The 25,431-nt window shown below is 38.1% G+C and overlaps 3 protein-coding genes across 6 annotated transcripts in view; 1 reads left to right on the top strand and 2 right to left on the bottom strand.

The window, feature by feature from the left end:
• Positions 1-17,437, bottom strand: part of LOC105199374 (CCR4-NOT transcription complex subunit 6-like) — a 513,220-nt gene extending 495,783 nt beyond the window's left edge. Inside the window, exons 1-3 of one of the 2 annotated variants that reach the window (XM_039455717.1) lie at positions 17,300-17,437; positions 15,602-15,917; positions 15,319-15,500 (exon numbers count right to left, since the gene is read on the bottom strand). In XM_039455717.1, coding sequence (XP_039311651.1) covers positions 15,319-15,500; positions 15,602-15,917; positions 17,300-17,399 — 598 coding nt within the window. In that variant the 5' untranslated portion in view covers positions 17,400-17,437. Of the gene's footprint in view, positions 1-15,318; positions 15,501-15,601; positions 15,918-16,759; positions 16,918-17,299 lie in introns of those variants that run through there. The other variant, XM_011166454.3, reaches the window with a different exon arrangement.
• A 1,371-nt stretch (positions 17,438-18,808) lies between these two features.
• On the top strand, positions 18,809-23,520 carry LOC105199372. Of its 3 annotated transcripts, none has more exons than XM_011166450.3 (4): positions 18,809-18,884; positions 18,972-19,038; positions 19,266-19,478; positions 19,744-23,520. In XM_011166450.3, exons 2-4 carry the CDS (start codon positions 18,999-19,001, stop codon positions 23,157-23,159), a joined length of 3,669 nt encoding a protein of 1,222 aa, XP_011164752.3. In that variant the 5' UTR covers positions 18,809-18,884; positions 18,972-18,998; the 3' UTR covers positions 23,160-23,520. The 3 variants fall into 3 exon arrangements, with proteins under 3 accessions (XP_011164752.3, XP_039311649.1, XP_011164751.3); XM_039455715.1 differs by having other exon boundaries at positions 18,842-19,038; positions 19,744-21,081; positions 21,157-23,520; XM_011166449.3 differs by having other exon boundaries at positions 18,842-19,038.
• A 154-nt stretch (positions 23,521-23,674) lies between these two features.
• On the bottom strand, positions 23,675-25,168 carry LOC105199371 (U1 small nuclear ribonucleoprotein C). Its single transcript, XM_011166447.3, has one exon. The coding sequence runs from the start codon at positions 24,818-24,820 to the stop codon at positions 24,293-24,295; it is 528 nt and encodes a 175-aa protein (XP_011164749.1). The 5' UTR covers positions 24,821-25,168; the 3' UTR covers positions 23,675-24,292.
• Positions 25,169-25,431: the final 263 nt, after the last annotated feature.

Raw genomic sequence — 25,431 nt, 5'->3', positions numbered from 1 at the left:
GCGCGGAGCCACCTGCCCTTCGTTAAACGCGAAGCAAATGTTCAACGGAAGCTAATTTCGATGCGAAGAGCACGCTACGTTGATAAGCTAACAAATGGAAATTTCCAAGGTAACGCAGTGTTGATTAGTTACGATAAAACCACCTCAATTAGTATCAGTATCTGTGACGAAATTTTGTTTTCTTTTTTTTTACGGAGCAGTAAAACGGAACTCTAGGTCTCTCAGAACATTTAATCTCTCATTTAATAATTTCAAAGCAACAACGCAATCTGTATCTCATGGAAATTAATAATAATCGAAATCTATAAATCTCTAGTACAAAACATTGCCACGATATGTTATTAACTTATAATCATTGAAATATCGCACGATCAATTTTGCAAAAGCTTAATTATGTTTGTTGAACAAAATTGGAAATGAGATTAGTATTTTGAAATGAGCTTTAAAATAAGGTTTATCAATCAAAAACGTTATTAAATGTTTAGTAAACATTAAAAAAAATTTTTAATCTTCCTTTAAAAAAAATAAATAAGTCAGTAACTTTAGATATAGAAATAAATTAATAGCTATTAATAGACAATGCTTGCATGTCAATGTAAAAGCAACTTCTGCCACGCGTTATTCAATCAATTGTCATTCAATCAATTATCATTCCATCTGCATCGCAAATGCGTGTAACTATCAATTTCTACATTTTATATGCGCGTCAATGGGTCATGTGTATTGCAACGTTGTACGACAACAGGAAAACGTGACTCTATCTTAACTGCAAAAAATCAGAGAGAAAGAAGAAAAAAATAGGAGAATCCCGACAACATCATCTCGTATATCCCCCGTCGAAACGTATCGCGAAATATTCAGCCGCAGCCGGAATCCGAGTGGAATGCTGGCGCGATCCCCGCCATAATCCCTTGGAATCAATTTCGAGGAGACATTGCCGATTAGTGATGGTGCGCGTTCAGATCGCGGTACGGTGTGAATGGAGCTTTAGCATGGCAGGTGAAATGCGGTAAAATCGCATCGCCGCTGCTGCCGCCGCCTCGTCACGTCGCGGCCGATCGCGGCGGGAGCGTTTTAGCGTGAATTATAAATGAGGCAACTCAACGCCGACGCTTTCTCGACGGCGATAAGCTCGAGAGCTGCCACGCACCCGCAGCGTCGTCCCCGTCTAATCGATAATTACGGGTGATCATCCGATCGCTCGGGTAATCGATCGAGATGCGGTAAGGACGAGCGTCGTGATACCCAGCCACTTGCATCGTCGCCGTCGTCGTCGTCGTCGTCGTCGTCGTCATGGTCGTCATCGTCTTACAAAAGCAACGATGGCACGTCGTCTTGAGAAAACTATCGGCTTTTAGTTACGAGAGACGACGCGGAAATTAGGATAGAAAGACTTGCCTCTCCGGCACGCTTAGATTGCTGCAGTGGCGCAAATACGATGATACTCTTATCTGCGGTTTTATATTTCATATAACAACTGCGAAAGATATAGTAGAGACGCGAAAGACATGAGAGAAAGCAGAATACGCGGGATCAAGTGTCCTTCTGGATGGAATTCTAAGTGAGAGAATGGAAAACTCGTAGTTCCATAATCCTTTACGACGCGTGAAGATGTCGTTCAAATGCGCCGCAGTTGTGACGCACACTACTCATATTTTATTCCACATTAATCGCTGTGCAGCAATAATGCGGATTAAAAACGCGTGTGAAAGCCCCAATCAATTATTTATTGCTGTTACTACGTTTTTCTCTATTTCGATTAAAAGCACGTATGTACATAATAGAAAAAAAAGACAGAATAAAATAAAAATATAAAGTGTCGATGTAATAAATAATAATGAAAAGTAAACTTGAAAATATCAATTAAAATAATAAACAATATTAAGCAAAAGGAGAGAAAGAACAAGTGTTATAAAAGAACAAGAATATATGTTAAAAGGCAGAATTTGTACCATTTCTTGGAGTCTCCAATCCTTTGTTTCTCTTTCGAAAGGCGTGAACTACATTCACTTCATTATAATTGCAGAGAGCGTAAAAAGTAGAAACATGACGCTGAGTACATAACGAGTACTCGGCGAAGAAGACGTATTCGTGCGACATCCGACTAATTCGTTATCACACTCGTCACGCATTTTTATACGTATTCCAAGCAGGAATTATTTCCAATCACGTCGTACGATGTAGCTATAGTATACACAGTGTCCACAAATAGCTTCTTTCACTGATCTAACATATCTACCTTTCCTTCGAGAAAAAAAAGTGTATTCGGTATGCTGACATTAAATAATCCATTAACTTAAATTTCGATTTAATTAAATTAAAATATATTTAAAAATAATTATATAATGTAATAAGTTCCGTTATTTTTTTAACAATACTAAAAAGTCCTCAATGAAATGAATTTAAAAAAAAAACCATTGACGCTCAGATGTTTTCACAAAGCGAAATCTAATGGCAAATAAACCTAAAATCTCAAGTTATGATTTTAAGCTCTGTGTAATAACGTAGATTTAAAATTAATTGAGTGAGATTTTGTCCCTCTAAATCACCAAAATTCTTGGAAAGTCCTCAAAAATTGAAAATCGATTATTTTAATCAAGAAAAAAAAAATGTTAAGAAAACATCTCGTCATAAATACGAGAAGGAGTGTGTATTTGTGATCACCGTGTGTATAACGTAACATGTCACCGATATTCAGTACGAGTGATTTCGATTTATGTCGCAGCATTCACGAAGACGTGTTTTCCTTTGCCTCGTCAGAGTCGCACTGTTGGAAAATTGCGATCGGTAATTCTAGTCGCGTTGTCGACGCGCTAGTAACGGAGTTACCGGATCCAGCGTGTTTCCGGAGGGGGACCGCCCCGGTGTCGGACACGAAAACTACTCGCAACAATCGACCGTCGTCCCTAACAAGATCAGCCTGCATTAAGGCAAACAGTAGCCGAAGCCCGTCTTTCCCTCATAATGAAATTTCGCGCTAAGCAAGGCAAAAATAAAACAAAATGTTCCGAGTCTTGTTTCTAATATTTTTCAGCTATTTGCCACAAAACGTACTCTCAGGTAAAACTCTCAGGTAAAACGTACTCTCAGGTAAAATTCAAAGTATAAATATAATATTCGAAGGTTAAAAGAAAAGATATTTATAGGTATAGGTACCTACCTAAATATTGCTCATTGTTCATTTATTTTAAAAAATCATCTCTCATAATGCGATAAAAATAAAAGTTTCCATATGAAACACGCGATGTATAGTATATTTCGTATAAAAAACTTTTTTTTATGTACTATACACACATAATAATATGTGAGTGAAATTTTGGTAAAAATATGCAATAGAATAAATAAAACTTGAAACTAAATTAAAATTTGTTTCGTTTCTAGTGCTAATTCGAACAATTTTTAAATCGTAATCGCACATTTTCAATTATTCCTATTTTCGTTTCAATGGAGTGTTTTGCAACTTTCATGAGCTTACAATTAGTAACAGAAATTTGTGTATTATAATATTCTGCAAAATAATTATTCAACATAATCTGCGTAAATCCACGTTGTTCCGCGAGAATTCAGCCAAGTTGAGAAACGCGCACGATTGAAATTATGGTGACAGACTCTTAGTTTCTCTATATACATATAGCGCTCTACGGATCTTTCCGGTCTTTCTAACGCGCGGATTCAGAAGATGGCGACGGCTACGGAATAGAAAGTAGACACAATCTCTCCTCGGAACAGTCGGTTATTCTTGGAATACCCCGCAAATTTATGGTACAGCGGCGAGAGGAAACTCTGAGAAGTTTCTCGTCCCAAAACTTATTAATTAATAATCCCGCCTTAAGGACGATGGGATCTCTCGACTGTGTTTAGCAAGACACTTGGTGTACTCTATCGTGTGATATTTAATGAAGAAGTGCGAGAACGATAATGGAATGGAAGAAGCGAAAATTCAATAAGATTATAGAAACATGCAATAAAAACGTTTTATGTTTGTAATTCAAAGTCATATTATTGCGAGTATAATAAATGATATGATGAGGCGTATAAAAGTAAAACTAAAATATTTCGTGATATGACTCATTACAATCTTTATAGATCTAAGTATTATCTTGTATGTATTAACTTTGTTATTTATTATGTATCAAGATTTAACAGTGATTTTCCGATTAACTGACCGAGTAAATATTTGTTTTAGAACCTCGAGAAAAAGAGATTACAGCTTTTGGATAAGGCAATAAGTAGGATCATTTATTAATTTTGTAATACTGAAGAGGATCCAAAATAAAGATCGAAACGTCTGTACGATAATTAGATGAATATTTTTTACTTATTCACATGGATGATTGTTCGTAAATACCACGCACAGACACTCCTGGAGACTCGCGCAGCAATTTCAAGTACTAAAATATTTTACTTTCTACAAAATTATGTTAAAAGCACATACATACATGTTTTACATATCGCTACGCGTCACTCTCGCAAATAAAAAAAGATGCAATAAAATATTTAAAATCTTTAATGGATTTTAAAAGTACTAAAAATCCAAGTAAAACTTAGTCAAATATGTACATGCAAAACATTTCTTCAACATTAACGTGAATTTTGAAAGATAAACATTACGACTTTCCTATGTAATGCAATAACAAATACAATAATAAGTGTAACAGCAGAAATAACGATAAAAGGTAGACAGAATTCTAACCATTTTCCGATCGGTTCGATCGCGCGCGATTGCTTTTATTGCGGCAAGAATGTAGGCGAGTTGAATCGATCGGGCCGAATGAATACTTCATAAAGGTTCTCCAATCGTATTCCATCGTTCGCCGCACTATTAACGTTACGAGCTCGCGAGCGGCTCCTCTCTACGATCGACTTGGCAGCATTCTGCGAAAGTAACGTCATTAAGACGAAACTTAAGCAGGTCTCGAATTTAGATAGACCGACTGGTGTGCAATTGAGAAAAACCCCTCTCATTAAACTTTCCCCTCGGAATAAAAGACCGGCGAGAATGGTAACTCGAGGTCATCGAAGATCGGAAGGATTTCGAGGAAGAACAAGGAGCACACCGAAGGTAATGGGAGAAATTCGAAATAGAGCGAACCTTTCACCCCCCTTATGCAGAGAGCAACCAGCATAGTTATTGACCGGTTATTGATAACACCGAAAACTTCGGTAAATTTCTCAACCAGAATAATTAATACAAATTATAACGCTAGTCATTATCAAACTATCGCCACTGTAATAATATAATCAAAATTTAATAATGATAGTCGAGCAAAATTAATTCATGATATATTTATATAATAATGTAATTACTTATTTAATAATAGATAAATCAAGAATATTTAACAGCTTCAATATCTAACGCAGTAATTACTTTATCATTAATCCGTTCTTTTCTCGTACATGTGTAGTCCATTTGACTTTAAATGCATTTTTATAAATTATGACAGTGTCAATCAAACATATTCACGTCTTTTCACATCTTATAAAAACGTATTTAGAAATAAAAAAAAAGGGAAATATGACGTTTATAATGAAAAAATAAAACTGGAAATCCAAACTGTATCTAAAATGTTATCAAATTATTTATAATCACGTTAAAAAAAGTTACAATGAAACATGATTTTATTACGAATAACGATATTTCCAATATTATTATGTATGAATTAATACAATTTCACGTAAATTTAAAAAAAAAAGATAAATATCGTATCAAATTATCAAATTCCCTAAATAAAAGTCATTAAAAGAAAGATTACAGCAAAATTTAATTCCATTTATCAGTAAAATTTAGTTTATCCATAAAGAGTAAAAAAAATTTCGAATATATTTATTAAGTTTTACAAAATTTTGATGCAAAATAAATTTAAGAATAACTTTTACTCTTCTTTTCAAATATCAATTTTATCCTATTATGCTCCGCGAAACAATCGCACTTATTAAACTCCTGCGAAATTTTTCCAAAAATTTCTCGCGTTTGCGTAAATTTTTGGACTATGTTTTTGACACCTCGCTCTACTTTCTCGAAATATAGGTGCTCAAGATTGAAGGCAACAAAACGTGGGAAAGAGTGGGGTCGGCAAGTTCACAGAGATAAGGAGAGCCTCGTTATAATAGGCGCGCTGCCCACTGCCTACACACACTCCACTCATCCACGAGTCCACGAGTGAATGCCTTATCGTTCGATTCGCCTCGTTTGTTGCCCGAACCGCCACGTCTGGAGAAAGGCAGGAAATCGCGTGCGGTTATGCCCGCGCACACGTGCACGCGCGGCATACGCCGACGTGATATTCACGGGGGTACAAGGGGCCGCAGAGAGAGAGAGAGAGAGAGAAAGAGAAAACGCGGAGAGAAAAGGGGGGTAAAGGGGAGCGAGAGGATTTGTCGATCAGAATGGATTCGGGGTTATGGGTCGTCGAATAGAGTTATAACTCGTACGCAAACCGCCGGAACAATGGTATCCCGAGGTGAGCGTTCTTCAACATCACGCAACACGTTCGCAGGAAAACGCAGAACCATACATAATACATATATGTATACGTCTGCATCGTGTGATCGGTGGAGCGTTGGATATACGCGTGCGCCGCCGCGCCGTTGCTAAAGTTAAAGCTAATGCTCTTGCCGCGAATGCTTTAGGAATGTATTCCACTATTTCGAAAATTGAAGTGGATCGCAGTGATAGGACAGACTTACGCATACTACGAAGAATTTCTTGCAGAAATATTATTGGTCTAGCTTTAAACAGAAACGAAGACATTATTTCAATAGCCCATCGCAATATTGCGTATACGTATCTACGTACTCTCCTTTTGAGTTTTATATTATGGAATAATTCTGGTCTGCATAATATTAAGAAAATATTAAGATAATACTTTGTCGTAACAAGATACTATGTCTGAATACAAAGTATTTTTAACGTATCTATGAATAATTCAATAAAGTTTCAGGTATAGGTTTCCAGTGTTATTGCGTCTGTATAATGGTATAATTTATAGCACACTATACAGTTGTAAATTTGCATTATGTAACATCGTTATAAGGAGCCTACCTAATAATACCAGTTCCCTCTTTTTCATTTAAATTAATGTGTATCCGTGATCTAAAAGAAAAAAAAACCGTTGAAAAAAGGAATGAGAACCTACTGACTTATATTAACTTGAACGAAAATCATAAATCGACTCGAATCCCCTAATTAAAATACAAATCGATACCAGAGCAAAAAATGCGTGGAGTAGGTCATCACGCAAATATTCCTCGCGAAACGAATTGCCGAGGATTATAGGAAATCGAAGGTCGACTGAATTGTTGATAAACCATTATTTGCAACATAAACAAATTAAAGCGATGAGACAGAGTGACTTATATATGCTCCGATATATGCTCAGCATTTCCAGCGACAGAATAAAAATTCGATGCACCAATGACATAATAGATCTAAATGCATCTCTCTAATGCATCGCATTTAATATACGATTATTACGTAAATGGTAATATTATGTAATACATCTAGAGAAATGTCAAATACGTTCAATTAAAACTTACACTCATTAATACCGCGATTTATATCACAGAAATGTAAAAAAAAAAAGCAATTCTCTCTACGATTCATTTTATTTCATCACGATGGAATATCGACGATCGAACGTAGCAGACGGCCAGCTTTTCGTCAAAGAGATGCGAAAGCCAGACGTTCTCCATAAAGTATGCTTTCCATACCCTAATCATTTTTCCCCCTTTTTGGCACAGGGGCCACGACATCCATTTAAAGCTTTGGCAACCTTAGAGAGACGCGGCGGCGGCCGCCGCCGCCGCCGTTGCTTTCGTTCCTTTCGTATTTTTCCCTTCCGTTGCCGTACGCCAGAGCAACGGGCGAAACGACGGACTGCCCTACTTTCGTTATTGCCGGAGCTATTTCGATTGGCAGATCGGATGCACACACTCTGTGCGAGTCTCGTTCACCTCGATAAACTCGTTTGGCGGCGGGAGGTATATACCAATGCGATTCTGACGCGCGCGCGCGTGCAATTTTGAAGCGCCCGTGACGGAATATCCGGCTCGACTCGAAACGATATCCGTGACAAATTTTAAGATCTCCTTGCCTAGTGATATCTCTGACAACGAATATGTATATACGCGTCGTAATTTCGAACGCAAGCTTTTTGCACGAATATGCGTGTCAAATGCGTCAACTATCTGTTTAGTAATACGCGGTACATTGATCTTGATCGTGAAGAAGTAACGTTCGTGCGACAAGCCGTCCTCGCGCAATGCGAATCGACTTTCCAAGCAGAAGAGACTCGATGACAGTTCAGAGATTCGATTATGAATCAGCCGACCTCGGGGAGCGGAGAAAACGGTGACCAGAAAACAACACCGGAGCGCTATCGCCGGTTCGTAATAGCGCGAGCGAAGAAGGGGGCGAGGGAAAAAGGGGCTCGAATGCTTCTTAACCACGGACGTCGGCAGCTTTGAGCGCGCGGCGATAACTCGCGAGGGGAAACGAGCCGGTGGTTATCCGCCGCTCGCGGAACGATTTAACGGCGGGTTTGCTCGGCCGGGTTAATGATAGCCCGAGCGAGGAAAGTACTCGACGGCGGTGGCGACGGCGGCGGTGGCGACGGGGCCCAATGGGTGGCACGCGGGTCAGGTGCTCTCGGTAGAAAGTGAACCAACCGTGTACTTGGAACTCGCGAGAGAACGAGAACGTGAACGTAACCAGTCGGTCCAGCTCGACGAGGATAGGAGGGGAGGAGAGGGGAGGGCAGGAAGAGAGTCCGACGACGAGAGCTCGAAACGTGTCCCGCTATCGAGAAGGCACGTCCTGATGTTATTGCCGACATAAAGAGACCTCCCCGCGAATGAGACGTGTGCCGTTGGTGCGGATCCGCTCGTTCGCAGGAGAATTAAAAAAATCAAAGAGGAATCTTTCTCTAGATGACCGAACGAATTTGGGCTATTCAGCTCGCGAAGAAACGAGTCGATGAGAGGGACGAGATTTCCTCTCATCGGGATTAACGTTTATGGAAAGCTGACGGGACTATTTCGGAAATACGAAGCGCTATACGTAGACGTAGGGAATTGGTGCTAAGTAATCTTGTTAAGACAGAAGGTTGGTTTAAGTTCTTCTTGTTCTTTTTTTCTTTTATTTGTAATACTTTACTCTCTCGAATAGTCAAAGTCTATTCTAGTATTATACATTAATGCTAATTTTAGTTAATATAAAACTGTCCATCACAATATATAGAATCAATTAGTCTACAAAAAAAAAAAATTATTATCTCTTTTTATTGAGAATTTCAGTCATCAAATGATAAAAATGTCATATGCAAAATCTCCATTTAAAAGTTTATTTTTTGATAAAATAATATGTTTTGATCAAATAAAAAGACGGTTTCTCATGCATTTTACAACTTCGAGAATAATTCGGTTCACAACTGCAAAATTATAAATTTAGACGCAATCAAATTATTAGTGGAGACAATTTCTAGACACAGCTGGCACAGTTGTTAAATTACTATATAAAATCTCAATGTCTGTCCCAAATTGTATTTGAATCATTTTAACTACAATCTATTTATTATTGTAACATGTTTTGTCTGCCAATGTAACAAGAATAAGAGCTGAACATATAAAATTTTAAAAACGATAATGCACGAGAAAATCTCGAGTTCGTTGTACAAATAGTTTCTAAATAAAAATCAAAATACATTGATCTACTTTAGAAAGATTCCATTCAAATTTTTCCAAAAACAAATAAATAACGACCAGGGATTATTGACGTTAAATCAATACGCGAAATAAATGAGTCTCTTCCAAGTGCTATCAAATTTTTATTATCTGTCCTCGACGAGGATCGAATATCTGAAAATGTAATTTAGCCTCCTACATAATTAGTACGTTGCAGAGTGTAGAGCAGCGGATACAATTTTTGCTGGGAGCAAACCTTTCAACTTAACGAACGAAGTAATTTTCGTTCAAAGTCCCGGGAGCAGGGCCGCGATAAAAAGAGCGGAACTTTCGTGGGGGAGTATACCGGAGGGAAAAACGAGTTTCCTCGTCGGAAACACTCCATGCTTTCCCACGTCCGAATCGTTCGACGAGTACCTACGCGAAGAACCGCCGCGGTTGTAAGTACCGATCCGAAAATAGAATCGCGCGATGCCGTCCATAAAAATGAAACGTAATCGATGGGCATCGCGCACGTCTCTATGCACAGCCACAAGTTATGCGATTCCACAAAAAATGACTGTCGTCAATTATTACAAAGTGTATAGCTAAACTCGAGACTGGAATAGCACGTATCATTCTACGGCTGAGTAGTGTAATCGAAGGACAAACGTGACGAACACACAATGGATTGAAATGCAGCATTAGTCATCGATTTGCAAATATTAAAGAATTAGTACATTGGAAAAAAATCATTTATAGAGTACAGCAAATATCAAATTTCAAAATCAAAATCAAGTAATATAATGATAAAATTTGGATAATAAAAGGTCGCCAAATCGTGTAAAAATAAATTTAAATGTCTGTATTTAATATATTTGTGTCAACTCAATGCATCTATATTTAATTATAAGATTATTTGCTTTAAATAATGTAAAAACATTCAAAAAATATAGTTAACTTTAAACTCGTTGCGTGTAAAAATGATTTGAAACTTCCTTGAAATTGTGAGTCATATCTAGTAGAGTATGCATGACTTTGAAATATTAATCGATGACCTAAAACAATACGTACTAGTAACGTTACTTTCAATTACTTTCACGTTAAGCTTTCCTTTTCATAACGGAAACAATGACGAACATCCTGTTTTATGGGCGTGCCATTAAACTCGCTGACTCTTGTATTACAATAGCATAACGACAGAGTAGAACGTCTCTAAATTTAAGTCCATACTTTGACAAAAAATATTACATTCTCTTAAAATAATTTTCCTTTAAAGAAAAGTTGATTCGCAAGATGCAACGTTTCTTTTTGCAATTTCTCAAATTCAAATTACACGAATATAAACTAAAGTAACAAATGCGTTTCTAGCTTTACGTCGAAATACGAAAATAATTGTAGTATTATAGAAATGCACCTGCAGTAACTTTTGCAGCAACGGTTCTTAATAAACTCAAATGTGTCAAAGCCATCGTGAATCTTTTTTAAATCCGTGGTCCTCAACGTTTATTTAATTTTATGAAAGCTCTTGTTTATCAACGTTATGAGGGCTCACCTTTATTTATTATCGTGACTTTAGAATCGAGCTCTCTTTTTGTCGTAGAAAACTCATCTTTTTAAAGAAACACAATACTTGAACCACATCTCCGCGCACGAGGAAAAAGTGGGCGAATACGCATTAATGAGGACATCCGAGTGACATGAATTGTTAGAGCGTAATCACAATTCATGACTCGTGTTTGCTTTCAAAGTCGAGATCAGTATCGTTTTGGCCTCTCTCTCTCTCTCTCTCTTTCTCTCCCCATGACGTAGCCGATGACGAAAATAAATTTAAACCAAGCTTGCGAAAGCATGATATACCCAAAATAAAATCAATTACAACAGACGAATAATATTGCAATCAGACCTTGAACAACTCTGGTCAAAAGTTAATTAAGGAGAAGCCTTTCTTTTTCTCTGTCATGCTATTATATTTATCTGTATGTTATTGAATATCTAAATGTAACTAATATTTTTATTAAATGTATCTATATTCTCATAAATAAAACAAGGAAGCAAATGTTTATAAAATAATATTTACTGCTTCTAGTAATTCGTTTATACTTAAAAAATTGTATTACATTAAGATCATGTCGTGCTATAAACATAACTGATGCTCCAGCCGATTTGTGCAATCGCAGCAGGTACCATCTTCGTCATGCCCTAGTTACGGGGACCTGTTTGGGCCTCGTCTTCTCGCATGTGTACACACCGTGCGCGCCGAATAACGAATGAATCATGCCGCGTATGCGAAGCGGCGGCGGTTCACTTTCTCCCCTCGGTTTCGTCCTCAATTATCCCGGCGCGGGCCCCCGTATAATTACACGGGTGAGATGGCTCGGTGGGCCGCGGGCGACCAAGTGAATCGCGGATAACAATTTTCTTTTTTCGGGGGGACCCCTTTCACTCAGCCCGCTGACGCGAGACCCAGTTTCCTTTCAGTCTGAGACGGTAGTGTTATTTTCGTTACATGAACACTGTCAAGCAGCCAGGATTGGATAATAACTAGTTTAAAGGATTGAAAGTTAAATAATAAAGTTAAAAGTTAATAACTTGATTAATTTTTAATGATTTAATTTTTAACTTTAACCAGTTATTTTTGAGACACATAAACTTATTAAGTTTTTCCTCAAAGTTAAAAATTTATCTACAGAAAAAAGAAAAAAATACATTCCCACATAAAAGAAACAATATTTCTTTGTTATTTAATGCAAATTTAATTTACAAATAAAATATTAAATTTGATGATTTATATATTTGTTTTGAATAATCTAATTTTAAAAACTTGTGAATTTCTAATTTAATATGAATAATGCTTTCCAAAATCAACTTTTAGTTCAAGTTAATTTAATCTTAACGCAACTTTTAACTAGTTAGTTTTATATTCATGTAACTTTTAACGTAATTAAATTAATTTTATATGCCATTAACTTTAACGTAATTTAATTTTAAACAATATATTAATTTATCCAACCCTTTAAATATACTCTGAATACATATGACTGTACGTAACTGATAGAGCGCGTAAAAAAAGATAAAACTTTTAATTCTTTTTATAAAGGTTACTTACTAATAACAAAAATTGGAGTAAACTTCAATTCGACGTTGATTTCAAAAGTCACCCTAATTCTTTTTTATTTCTATTTAAATTATTTATATAAAAAAAATTGCTTTGTTCTTCAAATAAACTGATATGACGTTAAAGAATTTTACTTGACAATAAAACATTGCGAAATATAAGTTAAAAAAAAAAAAAAAAACGAATGAAGACAGTGCACGAAGGTGCACGGGGGCTACGGTGCAAGCAACTGGTCTCCGATGTTTCGCAATCCGACGAACGTAAATCGCGAGACACAACAAAGTGGAGGAGACACCTGTAGGCGACACGCAAGTGACACGAGCACAATGGGCACACTTAGGCCAATTATGGCGCAATCGTAGTCACGTTACTTCTGGGAAGTCGTGACAACGATGCCGCCGAGAGATCCCAGCTGATACAATGTGCATAAATTTGTTTCCGGGACTCTGGGCTCCCACACCGCCGCGGGGCTCTGCCAAATACGTCTATATAAATCATCGTGTGTGCACTTTCGCACACTCGTATTCAGCCGATTCAGTTGATCCCGTGGAAAGCTGGGCGCAACAATGCGCGAACCCCGCCGTGTGTACGCGCGTATACGTGCAAAGGCAAACATAAATTTGCATGCAACCTTATACGAAAGATACCCCGTTAACCGTTAGGGGAAGGAACCGCCATTTTTACGAGCGAGCTTTAACCCCTTCGACCCGGCCACTAAATGCCAGACCATTAATATTAAACGTTCTTAGCTCAAGTTTGTTCTTAAGCCGCCGCGAATTATGGGCTATACGCGTGCTATAAAAATTTATAGGACGTTTTAACGTGCGCATAAGTTCGTTCATAAGAAGCCTATGAAAATTACTTTATATTAAATTTTATGAATGATAAATTAAAAGATCGCCTCTCAAACGTTCATCGTTTTTATCGGCGTTACTTCTCGGATCTACCATAACTTTGTATTTGATATATAGCAACGGATTATGTTCAAAATACAATATATCAATTTTAATGTTATTTATCTTGATAGTAATTGGAAAAGCAAAGACTCTTCCGCATTGTCGAATCCTCACAGAGATCCTCAACTTAACCTTCTGCTTTTCGAACGCGAACTACGTTTCATCATCTCGCGAGTACGCGAGAATATCTCGACGGAGACAAGTGTACAAGACACGTTCGACGTGGATGAAATACAGATGTGCTTTCCGCGCGATATCAGATAAGAGGGTGACTTCGTGTGAAAAATGAGAGACAGATGAGGAAGAGGAGAGACGAGAGCGGAGAGAAGAGACTTAGGGGAAGAACGAAGAGGATGACGAGCGGGAACATCCCGATGCCGCGAAGGGGAAGCGGTGGAGGAGCCACGAAGGGGAAATGACTGGCAACGACGCACGATGGTGTTGCGGTATCGGACAGTAAAAGTCCCAGAGAACAATGGATAAACGGAATGGTACAGCCGAGACCTTTCAGGCGATCGGGTAACCGGCAAAAATGCGCGCAACACAATGGATAGGATCACGCCCTCCGACGAGAGTCCTCTCTGTCTCTCTTTCTCTCTTCCTCTAACCGCGACTCCTTCTCCACGAACGTTCGTTTTCCACGGAGCGTAAACCCGAGCCCGATCGTCCACCCACCCATCCCAGGGTACCACCCACCCGTCCGACGTAAAAGAGAAGAGTCCATAGAGATTAACGCTCGCTTATCTGGAAAATCTAATAATTAGGTTTTCTTTCGGAAAATACTAACTCGTCAAAGCGTTTATGAAATTTGGAAGCTCAAAAAGATAGTTTACGCCCGTAAAGAGACATAAACATTTACGCGGAATATTACCGACTTTGTGGACCAATTCTTTGAAAAATAATTAATTTTATTAAAATACCAATATTGTTTATTTTGCTTAAAAAATCTGTTTTGTGCAGAAATGTTCGATTAATTACATTAACTCTACTAACAATTTTTATAAAAATTTTCTTTTATATATATTTTTCAAAATATCGCTAAAGTTTTTGCTGTTCTTTTTTCATTTTTTAAGTTGAAAATATTTTAATGAAAATATAGCATAAGAATAATATTATTAATTCGCAAGTGCAAAATCATGTGTAAAGTATATAGATTATGAATATCAGATTTAAAATTAAGTTTCAAATTCTTGGGTATCTCAAACGAGACACGTGGCGCCATCTGACGAACGACGTCAAACTGTGTGACATATATTAAACGTCGCGTAGATAAAACAGTCACTTATTATACCGACGACTCTGTACACGATTTCAGCACACAAATAGAAAAAAAATATTGCAAATATAAATAGAAAAGACCATTCGATATTGATTTTTTCAACGCTATATAATTATGTGTACACCACGTCGGTCTACTTAAAAAATTACGGTACTCGGTACTAATATCTATTATCATTATTGTCAAATAAATGTATACTATTTTATCCACTTTAACAAAATGACAGAAAATAAACAAATAAATTTTGCAAGAAAAAATTAAATAACCGAGACAATTCGCTCAGTGAATAAAATCTCTTCACTTACCTTGTAAGTTGTCCAGCATGTACGTCAGCAGCTTGTTCGTCCCTGCAGGCTCTCCGTTCCCGTATAACGCCATCACGTCCTTGCTGAGTGGATTTCCTTGAAGTCCAAGCACTTGTAACTGGAACAACTTCCCTAGTTCGTACGGTAACACGCGAAGGTAGTTTTGGTTCAATAACAACTCCCTGGAACAATACAACAGATTTTCACAAAGAAAATAATTTGTCAAATATGCCCATTATAAAAGCGAACGATATTTTGTTTATTATTATTTGCCCCAACATACCTAAGGTAGATGAGCTCCCCCAGTTCTGCAGGTAGACTGCGCAGCTTGTTGCTACTGAGATCTAGAATACGCAAGTTGATAAGGCGGCCAATTTCACATGGCACCCTTTGCAGACTATTATCGTTCAAATACAGTGCTGTTAGATGAGTCATTTGCCACAAATTGGAGCTCAAATTTCTTATACTGCCTGTTATCTCCAACTCCGACCAATGAGATTTCTTCCCCGATTGATAGTCCTCAGCGCACATGAGCGTATATATACGACGAGGGTTAGAGTTATCATACTTGTCCTTGTGATTGCGGGACATTTTGTATTCTAAACAAAAAGGACAAAAGAATCTCATTAAAATAAAGATACTAGGTGTTGGTAATTATCAAGTTTAAATGTCATACATGGTGGTGCATCTCAGTGGTGGTGGTCTCTCAGATACAATTTTATAATAAAAAAATGAAAAAAATGTTTAAAGAAGTTATTTCATACAATTATAGGCATCATATACTAAAGCTTGAATAGTTGTCAGACCGAATGACAGACAAGAATTCTCAGACTTGTTTACTCTGTCTCTCGGGTACTAATGTACACAGATTACATTGACTTCAAGAAATTAGACAAAGGAAAATGCACGTATCTGAGAAATACACAATGGGATCAAAGTGAGATTAATATTCGTGATAAGTCAGTCATGAAAAGAATCAAGCTTGTGCCTCAGGAAAGAAATCAGAAAACGGAGCAGCGTGTGACTCCACCGCGTGGCGAGCACGAGGACGTCTCTCAGACTCGCAAAATCGGTACGGGAGAACAATGTTCGTAGCTAGACGACGGATTTCGTCTGTTCTGTACCAAAGACACATTAGGTACGGGCCCATAACCTATGACGGCGAAAAGAAGTTTTCGCAGTCCTCGCCGGCCGGACGCGCCGGAGGTTCGTCGACCTCGACGCGAAACGCGACGCCGGACCGCCCTAGGGTGGTCGGGACGCGCGCGGACGCGAATTTCGTCAGGCGATGGCGAGTTTTTTCAGCGTCAACCACTCGTCCTGCCCGAGTGGGACCGTACGCTCGCGGGGTCGGACCGACGCGTTCGTCCGATTTTCACGGAGCGGACGCGATACCGGCCACCGAGAACGGCGTTCCATGCGCACGACGATCGTTACGTACCTTCATCTACCTCTTCAGCACAAACGAAACGCGCGGGGAGTTGTTACCGAGTGAAAATTTCCGCGTAAACAAAACTACCTTGACAAACACGGATCCTCCATTTATCAACTGCACCGATCGTGCGCCAAACGGAGCTGCCCGATTGGCCGAAACTTCCCGAAGCAGCCGACGCGAACGTCGCGCTGAGAGCGCAGGACACGCGGGTGTCGCCACCTCTCTGCCACCACGAGCGCCACGCCGCTAGGGGAGACCGTCTGGGAAAATTCGCGAACGACGACGAGAGAGGTCTGATAGAGTACCTCTTACTAGAGGTACTCTAAGGTCTGATCGCCCGGACTGCCCTCTTTGGCACCGCATTTAAAGCGAACGCTTCTACTCCAGAACGATATTTCAAGCTAGCTCCGATTAATTTGATATATAATACTTGCACCGTTAATAAAAATATACACTCGACAAGGGCACGATGGTATATATCTACCGATAACCTTACCGTAAACAACATTCCTCGCTAGATAAATAGCGAGATAAATTCGTACTTACCAATAGCGCTGCGCAGCCACTCTGTCGTTCCTCTTCGACGCCAACTGGTCATGCTGAATCCTCCAAAGTACTCCAAAGTCTCGAAAAGGAACACTCTCATTCGCGATCCAACAATCGGCACGGCACATGCGATCACAATCGTCAGTCGCGCACGCGAATTAAAATCACAATATGATCGCTCGGCACTTCATTCGACACTCGGTTTGATGCCTCTCGCTCGCCGGCATTGTTACGGAATGCAGCGGAGCAATCGCGGTCGCGTATGCAAATCGTGACGGGCTGTGACTTCATTATTCACATCCCTAACATTTCATTTCTACTTCCTAGCACTTCACTCGTCACCTATAAGCATAATATTCATTCGAACGCGTAATAGCGAGTTTCGATGAGTAGAAGACGCGGAAAAGCGGTTATGAATCATCGCTGTCCTTGACGGTCAAGCGGTGTAAAAACAAAAAACAGCACGACACATGCGATCACAGTCACCAGTCACGCATGCGAATCAAAATTACAATACAACGATCGTTCGGCACTTCGACACTGCCGACCCTTGCTCGCCGATATCAGTACGAAATGCAGCGAGATGATCGCGGTCACGTACGCGAATCGCGACTGGCCGTGTGACTCCACATCACGCTCCTGGTGCTGCACTTCATTTTTCTGGCACTTAACTCGTCATCTACGAGCACTTGATATTCATTTGAACATGTCATTCGCGAATTTCGACGAGTAGAAGACGCGGGAACGCTGGTTACGAATCGTCGCGGTCGGCAGCCGGAGTGAGACTGTGTGATGGCGGCGCATGCGCACCCGCGATACCGTTGCTTCGGAAAATTCTTGATATTTCAATCGGCACGAAAACGACGTTCCTTGATGAAATTATCGAACTGACACAATGTCGCGATCGCACGGCACTCTGCACGACGTACGGACGTAAAATTCACTTTTAGCAACTTCGAAAAGTTGCAAAAACGACGATGCAACCGCACGCGCATCATCGGTTTCGGTACGGTGGCGCGAAACTATCGTGGCGATTGCACATGCGCATGAAATCCAAATGCAATTAACATTCCATTCTCGATTAAGCTACAATCACTTTATTGAAGTGACTCTAATGCGATATCATATTACACTCCCTTTATATCCCGAAAAATGATATTAAATTGTTCAAATTGAATTGGTGGAGTCTTCTCTCCCTTTGAGATTTCGGAGCAATTTCTAATACCGCGGCGTGGACACAAGATTTTGAAGAAAAAAAAGATGTTGAGCGCAAAAAGTACAATTAATGGAAATAGATCTAAGAATAAAATGATAAAAAAAATTGCGTTAACGTCCTTATATAAGGCCACTTCACAAACTACTCCGATTAATTTTTAATCGGAAACAATGTGACCAATAGCAAGACTTTAATTTTGGTAATACTGCTGACTGTTCCTATCCGATAGCCAATAGAAGTTGAATACATACGAGAGACTTTTATTGGCGACGATTGCTATACTAGCGCCACACATAATGCCTCTCTTCGTTAGTGTTCGTGAGTACATTTAATATGTATTAGTATATGAGGCACGTGCATGATTACAAAGTACTGTCTTTTCGTTTGCCGTAAAAATTTATTGTTATATTTCAATGGCATATCACAATTGGTTATATTCAAAATTTTTTCGATTAGTTTTAGGATTTATGTAACACACACATTATGTCAGGGGACATCACGGAGAACTGTGATTCATTCGAAGGTACGTAACCTATATTAAAAATCTTGAAAAAAATTATCGCAATTTATGCAACAATAACATCTCCTTGAGAATAATTATGGTTGCGGTCAAAGTCTTGCTATAAATGATTTGAAGCGCTTGATTAATCAATCAGAATAAAGAATTTTACAAATTGACTAAACAAGGGATGCTTCAAAGCATTTGCAGCCATTATCTTGACCGTACCCTATAACGATTGTATGTTATAGATCCTTACAAAACCGACAATTTAGATGACACCGAGTTACAGTCTCGCTTGTATGCAGAAATCTATTACGATTCAAACTTTGAAAATGAATCAGGAACCACAAATGACCCAAGAACAATTCGATATGATAACATGGTTTTTGAGACAAATGTTGAGTTAGAGAGATTGCAAAACAATTGCACTAACGATCAGTCTTCAGCGTCCACTATTCAAGGTGAGTTTAATAGAATTAAAAAAAAGTTTAAAATATGAAAATGTTGTAATCAAAATACTTTGAAAGATCCAATAGTGAGATTCTATAGCTCTTATCAATAACATTGGTATTAGTACAGTACTAATATACAGCTTTTTTACCGTATAATTGTATAATGACAATTATAACAATACGATTATTAAGAGTTACAGAATCTTGCTGCTGAAGAGTATTTAATTATAGAACAATCTATATGCTATAATATTTCTATGTAAATATTCAACAGATTCTCAGAAGATACAATCTACAGAATTAGCTGAAGTCAACATGTTATCTGATAGAGAAATGAATCCTGTGATACATGGATGTAATAATGAGAGTCCAGAAAAGCTTGCAGCACAAAGAAGGAACAAACAAATCTCTTCTAAAAAATTTAAATCTTCAAAACATGCAAAAAATGTACAGCAAGAAAGATTTAAGGAACACAGTAATGATCTGGCATATTCAAAATATAACGTTGTTTCAAAATTTATCAAGCAAAAGAATCTCTTAGCCAAACAAACTGAAAAAGATAATGAGAGTTCTGACTCTGAAGAATCCATATTTGAAGTGCCTGTTCCACCGAAACCAAAGCCACTGCTCATAGATTTGCAAGATTCTGATGATGAAAATAACTTGCACATAGATAAGGATGATTTGATTTTGAAAGACTGGCGAATCAATACTTTGTCGCAAACATATTCAAAAAAGATTCCATCTAATCACGATTTAGAAGTCTCAGAAGTATCAAATGATCAAGATGCATCTTTTATTAATAAAAATACCACTAAATCACATAATAAAGATTCTGATGAAAATAGTCAAACATCAACATGTGCACAAGAAGTTGCGGAAGATATTGTATTGAATTGCACAACAATTCAAAGAGGTGCTAAAAACATAAATGAGATTAAGCGGTTGTCCAAAAGCACTGGGATAAATCAAGAAAGTAAGTCGATAGAAGAGACAAATCAAAATTCCAAAAGTAGATCACCACAGAATAAGTCAAAAAGAACTAATGAAAATAATCTTCAGCAAGAAATGTCTGTGACATCGGGAAAAAAATCGCAAATGAGGACGCAACAGAATATTGACAAAACATCGGGAATGGAATCAAGCAATCCAATAATGAGCGGGAAGAGACAAAGCAATGAGGAGATCGATAGCCAACCTAATCAGAAGCGACAATGCACCGTTCAACAGAATAATCAAGATGTTATATTGCAAGGTAACAGCCGTGGAGAGAAAAGTAATACATCGTCGAACAAATTTTTCAATCAGCTGTCAGAGGAGATGAGAACCTTCTACAATTCGAGTCGTGGCCAAGAGAATTTCGACGTTAACGAGTTACAGCGAAGCATGTCGAAGGATCCACGGAAGTGGGCAATCTTAGATGAAGACTTAATGCCGTGTCCCGCCAAAAAACAACGCACCAGATTCTGGAATGTCAAGTGCAATAATTGCCATAAAGATGGTCATTTGCGCTACAATTGTCCGTCACCACGTAGACCAGCTTGTTGTTACATGTGTGGCAAGCAAGGCCACACAGAGTTTCGGTGTTCCGAAAAGATGTGTTTGACATGCGGTAAGCGACAGAACACATTTCGTAATACTTGTGAACATTGTCGCGTCCTATACTGTACTATGTGTAATTCGGCAGGACACGAGCTGAAGCAATGTCCAGATCTTTGGCGACGATACCATCAGATAACCGATATGAATAAGGCGCCACAGAACGTGAGCAACGTGATGAAGCCGTCGAGATTATTATATTGCTGTAATTGTACCAAGCGCGGCCATGAATCATCCACATGTAGGGAATTGCCATGGTCTGAGCACTTTCCTACTCCAGCTGGCGTCACAAATTATATGGATGGACCCACTTATGTACCACGTACGTCAAGTTCCTCTGGACCTGATCCCGAATCTGATTTCTTACCATTAGAAACGAGAGAAAATGAAACATCGAATACACAAAATGCCACTAATCTACGATTAGCAATTGAACGGGCAATAATTGAAGATGTGGAACCTGCTGATGAAAATGCATTATCATCAAGTGCTGATTTTTGTGTTTCATCAACTTTACAAGAAACTGCGGTTATCTCGCAAATGGAAAAAAAATATCTCGAGGAGAGTAACATTTTTCCTACACTACCAAAAAACCAAAAAAAACAAAATTTCAACATAAGTAAAATAAAATTCAATAAGGTTATACATTCTTATGGTACATTTCACAACACAGATCACAATGATGCAGGGATGATATTGACAAACCTTTCTAGTTACTATAAGATGAGAAAACTTATGTTAACTAATTTAAAAAATGGTAAAGTTGCTCCCAATTTTCTTTCTGTATTGTGTGAGAAAGCAATAGACTTTGAAGTGAAGATAGGCCTTAGCGGTAAAGGTGATCTTTTTTTACAATTATTAGCAATGAAAGATTACATAGAACTTTTAAATTATTTATTGAAATATTGGTTCAACCTTCTTGATGAAGAAAAAGATTACGGGATAGACGTCTCTTTGCCTACAAATCCTACGAAGATGTACAACTTGCTAAGTTCAAGAATGCCACAACTCGAGAAAATGTGTTTTACGAGTTATGCTGAACATATAGGTGGAATAAATGATCCGCGATGTATTTTTAAACTTGTACAACATCATAAAAAAGAGTTAAAAAAATGGAAAGGTGTAGGATGGAAAGAGTATAATAATCTCCGTACAAAGTTAAACCGTTTACAAATCAAGCTTCTTATGATTACCAACACCCATCCTAAGCCAAAGGAACCCGTACAGACATTTCGAAAGATGATGACAAAATTTGCATCAAATCTACGTCTAATGGGCGATAACCTTGACATTGTCACTTATATCAGACTTATCATACTTTATAATAAACTATTTGTACCTCACATACCAGGGGAAACGTTTGGCATGTTAAAATGCTTCACGCGCGAAGAAAAGAAAATGAAAGGATCGATGACACCGACACTTGACAAAAATCCTATGCATACTGTATATTCCACACATGAGGAATCTTGCCCCTCGCAAAATATTGAGATAGAAAGTTCCTTCGCAATTAATAATCAACAGAATAACGAAATATCAGTTGACGGACAAAATGAAGACAATATTTCATCTAAAACGAGCAAAACAACGGAGTATATTTGTGATGATGTAACCACAATAAGAAATTCTACAATTTTTTTCTCAGATTTTCAAGATTCCCAGATTTTTACACCAATAAATACCGAGCCTACGTCGATTCAATTACAAAATCCTGGAAAGATCAAAGATCAATTATCAACAAGCGAAGTGAATATTAAAACGAATGTATCTGCGCCGTCTGTATCTACAAATAAACAGAAAAAAACTCTGAATGACATACTGAACACACATACTTTTTGGTCGAAAAAAGAGAAGAGAATAATAAATAAAAGCATCTCCGAGTCAACGAATATGTGTGATATAGCGTCAAATCTTGTAAAAAGAGCTCATACATTTAATGTACCACATATGAAAAATGCAGCAAACGAAGTGCAAAAACATATTAACAATCAGACAATTAAGTCCCGGCATGTTCTGACATTATTTCAACTGATTGTTTCAGAGGAGAATTATCAAAAGAAGATTAGTGCTTTTTGCAAAGTTTTGAAATGAGCATTAGTTTACAAAAATTAATTGCGCGCTCGTTCAGTGATACCATGTATTATTGCCTAATATGTATCTGTACAATATACGAAATCATTTGACAGAATGTTTTGTATATTTGTGAAAAAAATTTTTGCTTAAATTTATATTAATCAAACATAAAAGAAATATATATCTTTAGTGGGTGAAAATATGTTTAAAAAAAACATAAAATTGTAATATTTTATATAATGTATGTACATTGTGTACCTTGTTCCTTGCTTTTAATTAATCAGTAAATGATTATAATTAAAAAAAATATTGATATCTGAAATATTTAGATTGTATGCTACAATAATTAAAATAAAAGTCTTTAATTTTTGTAATACAATTTTTTAACAAATTATTGAAGAATTCTGCAAATACCTATTTAAATATGTATATTGTATAACAATGAAAATTAAACCTAAATATTTCATAGCATGTCATTTTTATTTATATTACAAGTTAACATTAAATGCGAAAAAATATTTTATCTTGTGTTTCAGATAGTATGTATGTCAAGTTTATTATTGTGATGTTTTAATTGATTTGTTAAATATTATAATATTGTATTTACAAATTTATCTTAACAATACAATTGAAAATTTAACAATTTGAAGTTTAAATCACATATTTTATTTGATACCTGAGAAATTTTGTATTTTAATTATTATTATAACCCAATGCTACATTACTGACATAAAGTAAAATGTATTATTCTCAAATTGATAATTGTTACATTTACTAGGGAACAAATTCCTGGATCATTTATGCCTAATTTCTTCACACTTTCCAGTACCTATCTTCCAGATACAGATGTTTGTCAATTAAGTAAAAATTTGTTTTCTTTATACAAAATGTATCTGAATTTTAATAAAAATTACCATATGGATATAGTTATCTAGAAATGAAGAAATTTGGCATTCGACACAAATCAAAGTATTATAGAAAGTTCTTAATCATAATTCCATAGTTACTTCCACAGTTGTACTGAATTCATAAGCATACAATGTATATAATTTAATATATAACACTGTTCTAGTAATCACATCCACAAAGTTTAGTTTTGTTTCAATCATCCAATATTATACACAAGAGATAAGAGTCCTTAAATCTGATTGTTATTTTTTCATCGGTGGTGGGCCAACCATTGGTGGTGGTGGTCCGTTCATCGGTGGTCTCATGTGTCCCATAGGGCCTATAGGACCCATCATAGGACCCATTGGCCCCATCGGCCCCATCATGGGCGGTCTCATACCCATCATAGGTGGTGGCATGGGTCCATGTGGACCCATCATCATTGGGCCTCCTGGTCCCATCGGACCAGCTGGATGCATACCCGGCGGTGGCATCATTCCAGGGGGTCCCTGAGGCGGTACTCCGGATCTCGAACCAAGGTTAGAGCCAAGATTCGGCGGCGGTGGTATCGCCGCGCCTTTGTTGGCCGCGAAGGGGTTGGAGGCGATTTTACCAGCCTTGAACGCGGCCGTTGTTGCGTCGATCAAATGCTGGGCCTGCTCCTCCATCCATTTCTGGTAGAAATACTTCACGTTATCCTTGTGCTTTCGACCCTGGCAATGAGTCTTCCGCACGCTCGGCGAGTCATGTGTCAAATAAGTATCGCAATAGTCGCAATAGTATTTCGGCATCGAGGTGGCTTTTAACAAATTCCACTGATTCGAAAAGTCAAGGTAACTTTGCAAGTTTCTCTCAATTTATGTTATGACTACTGAGAGAAAGAAAATTCTATCGAATAAAAAAAATGTCTAGGTTATGTGGTACGCTAGCGGGGCTAGCGATAACAACGGCAACAGTTCGCTAGGTGAGTTGGGTGCGTTCGATGTTACACTCACAGTCACTTCACTCACCGAGTGCAAAATAGCAATTGAATTTGATTAAGGGTGAGCTCACATGGGATGCGAAATGGCGGAACTCTAGAACGTTCGTGATCATAGACTTAGGAAACTATTGATAGGGACTTCTTTCCACCGATTCCACTGTCGGAGGGGACGACGAGGATGCGAGTTGAAATGCGCCGCGACGCGTAGCGACGTCGCGCCGTCCTGCCTGACCTACCGACCGACCGTTAACCGTACTGCGTGGTAGCGGCGTAGCGACGGCCGGCGGCGGCGCGAGCTGCGCCTGCGCCGCAGCGTCGCTACGCAGTACCACGCAGTGCCACGCAGTATGGTCAGTCGGTAGGTCAGACAAGACGGCGCGACGTCGCTACGCGTCGCGGCGCATTTCAACTAGTTGAATG

This window comes from Solenopsis invicta, chromosome 12, assembly GCF_016802725.1.
Source record: "Solenopsis invicta isolate M01_SB chromosome 12, UNIL_Sinv_3.0, whole genome shotgun sequence".
NCBI classification, from domain to species: domain Eukaryota; kingdom Metazoa; phylum Arthropoda; class Insecta; order Hymenoptera; family Formicidae; genus Solenopsis; species Solenopsis invicta.
The sequence above is the reverse complement of the archived record's forward strand: the minus strand, read 5'-3'. Positions and strand labels throughout refer to the sequence as shown.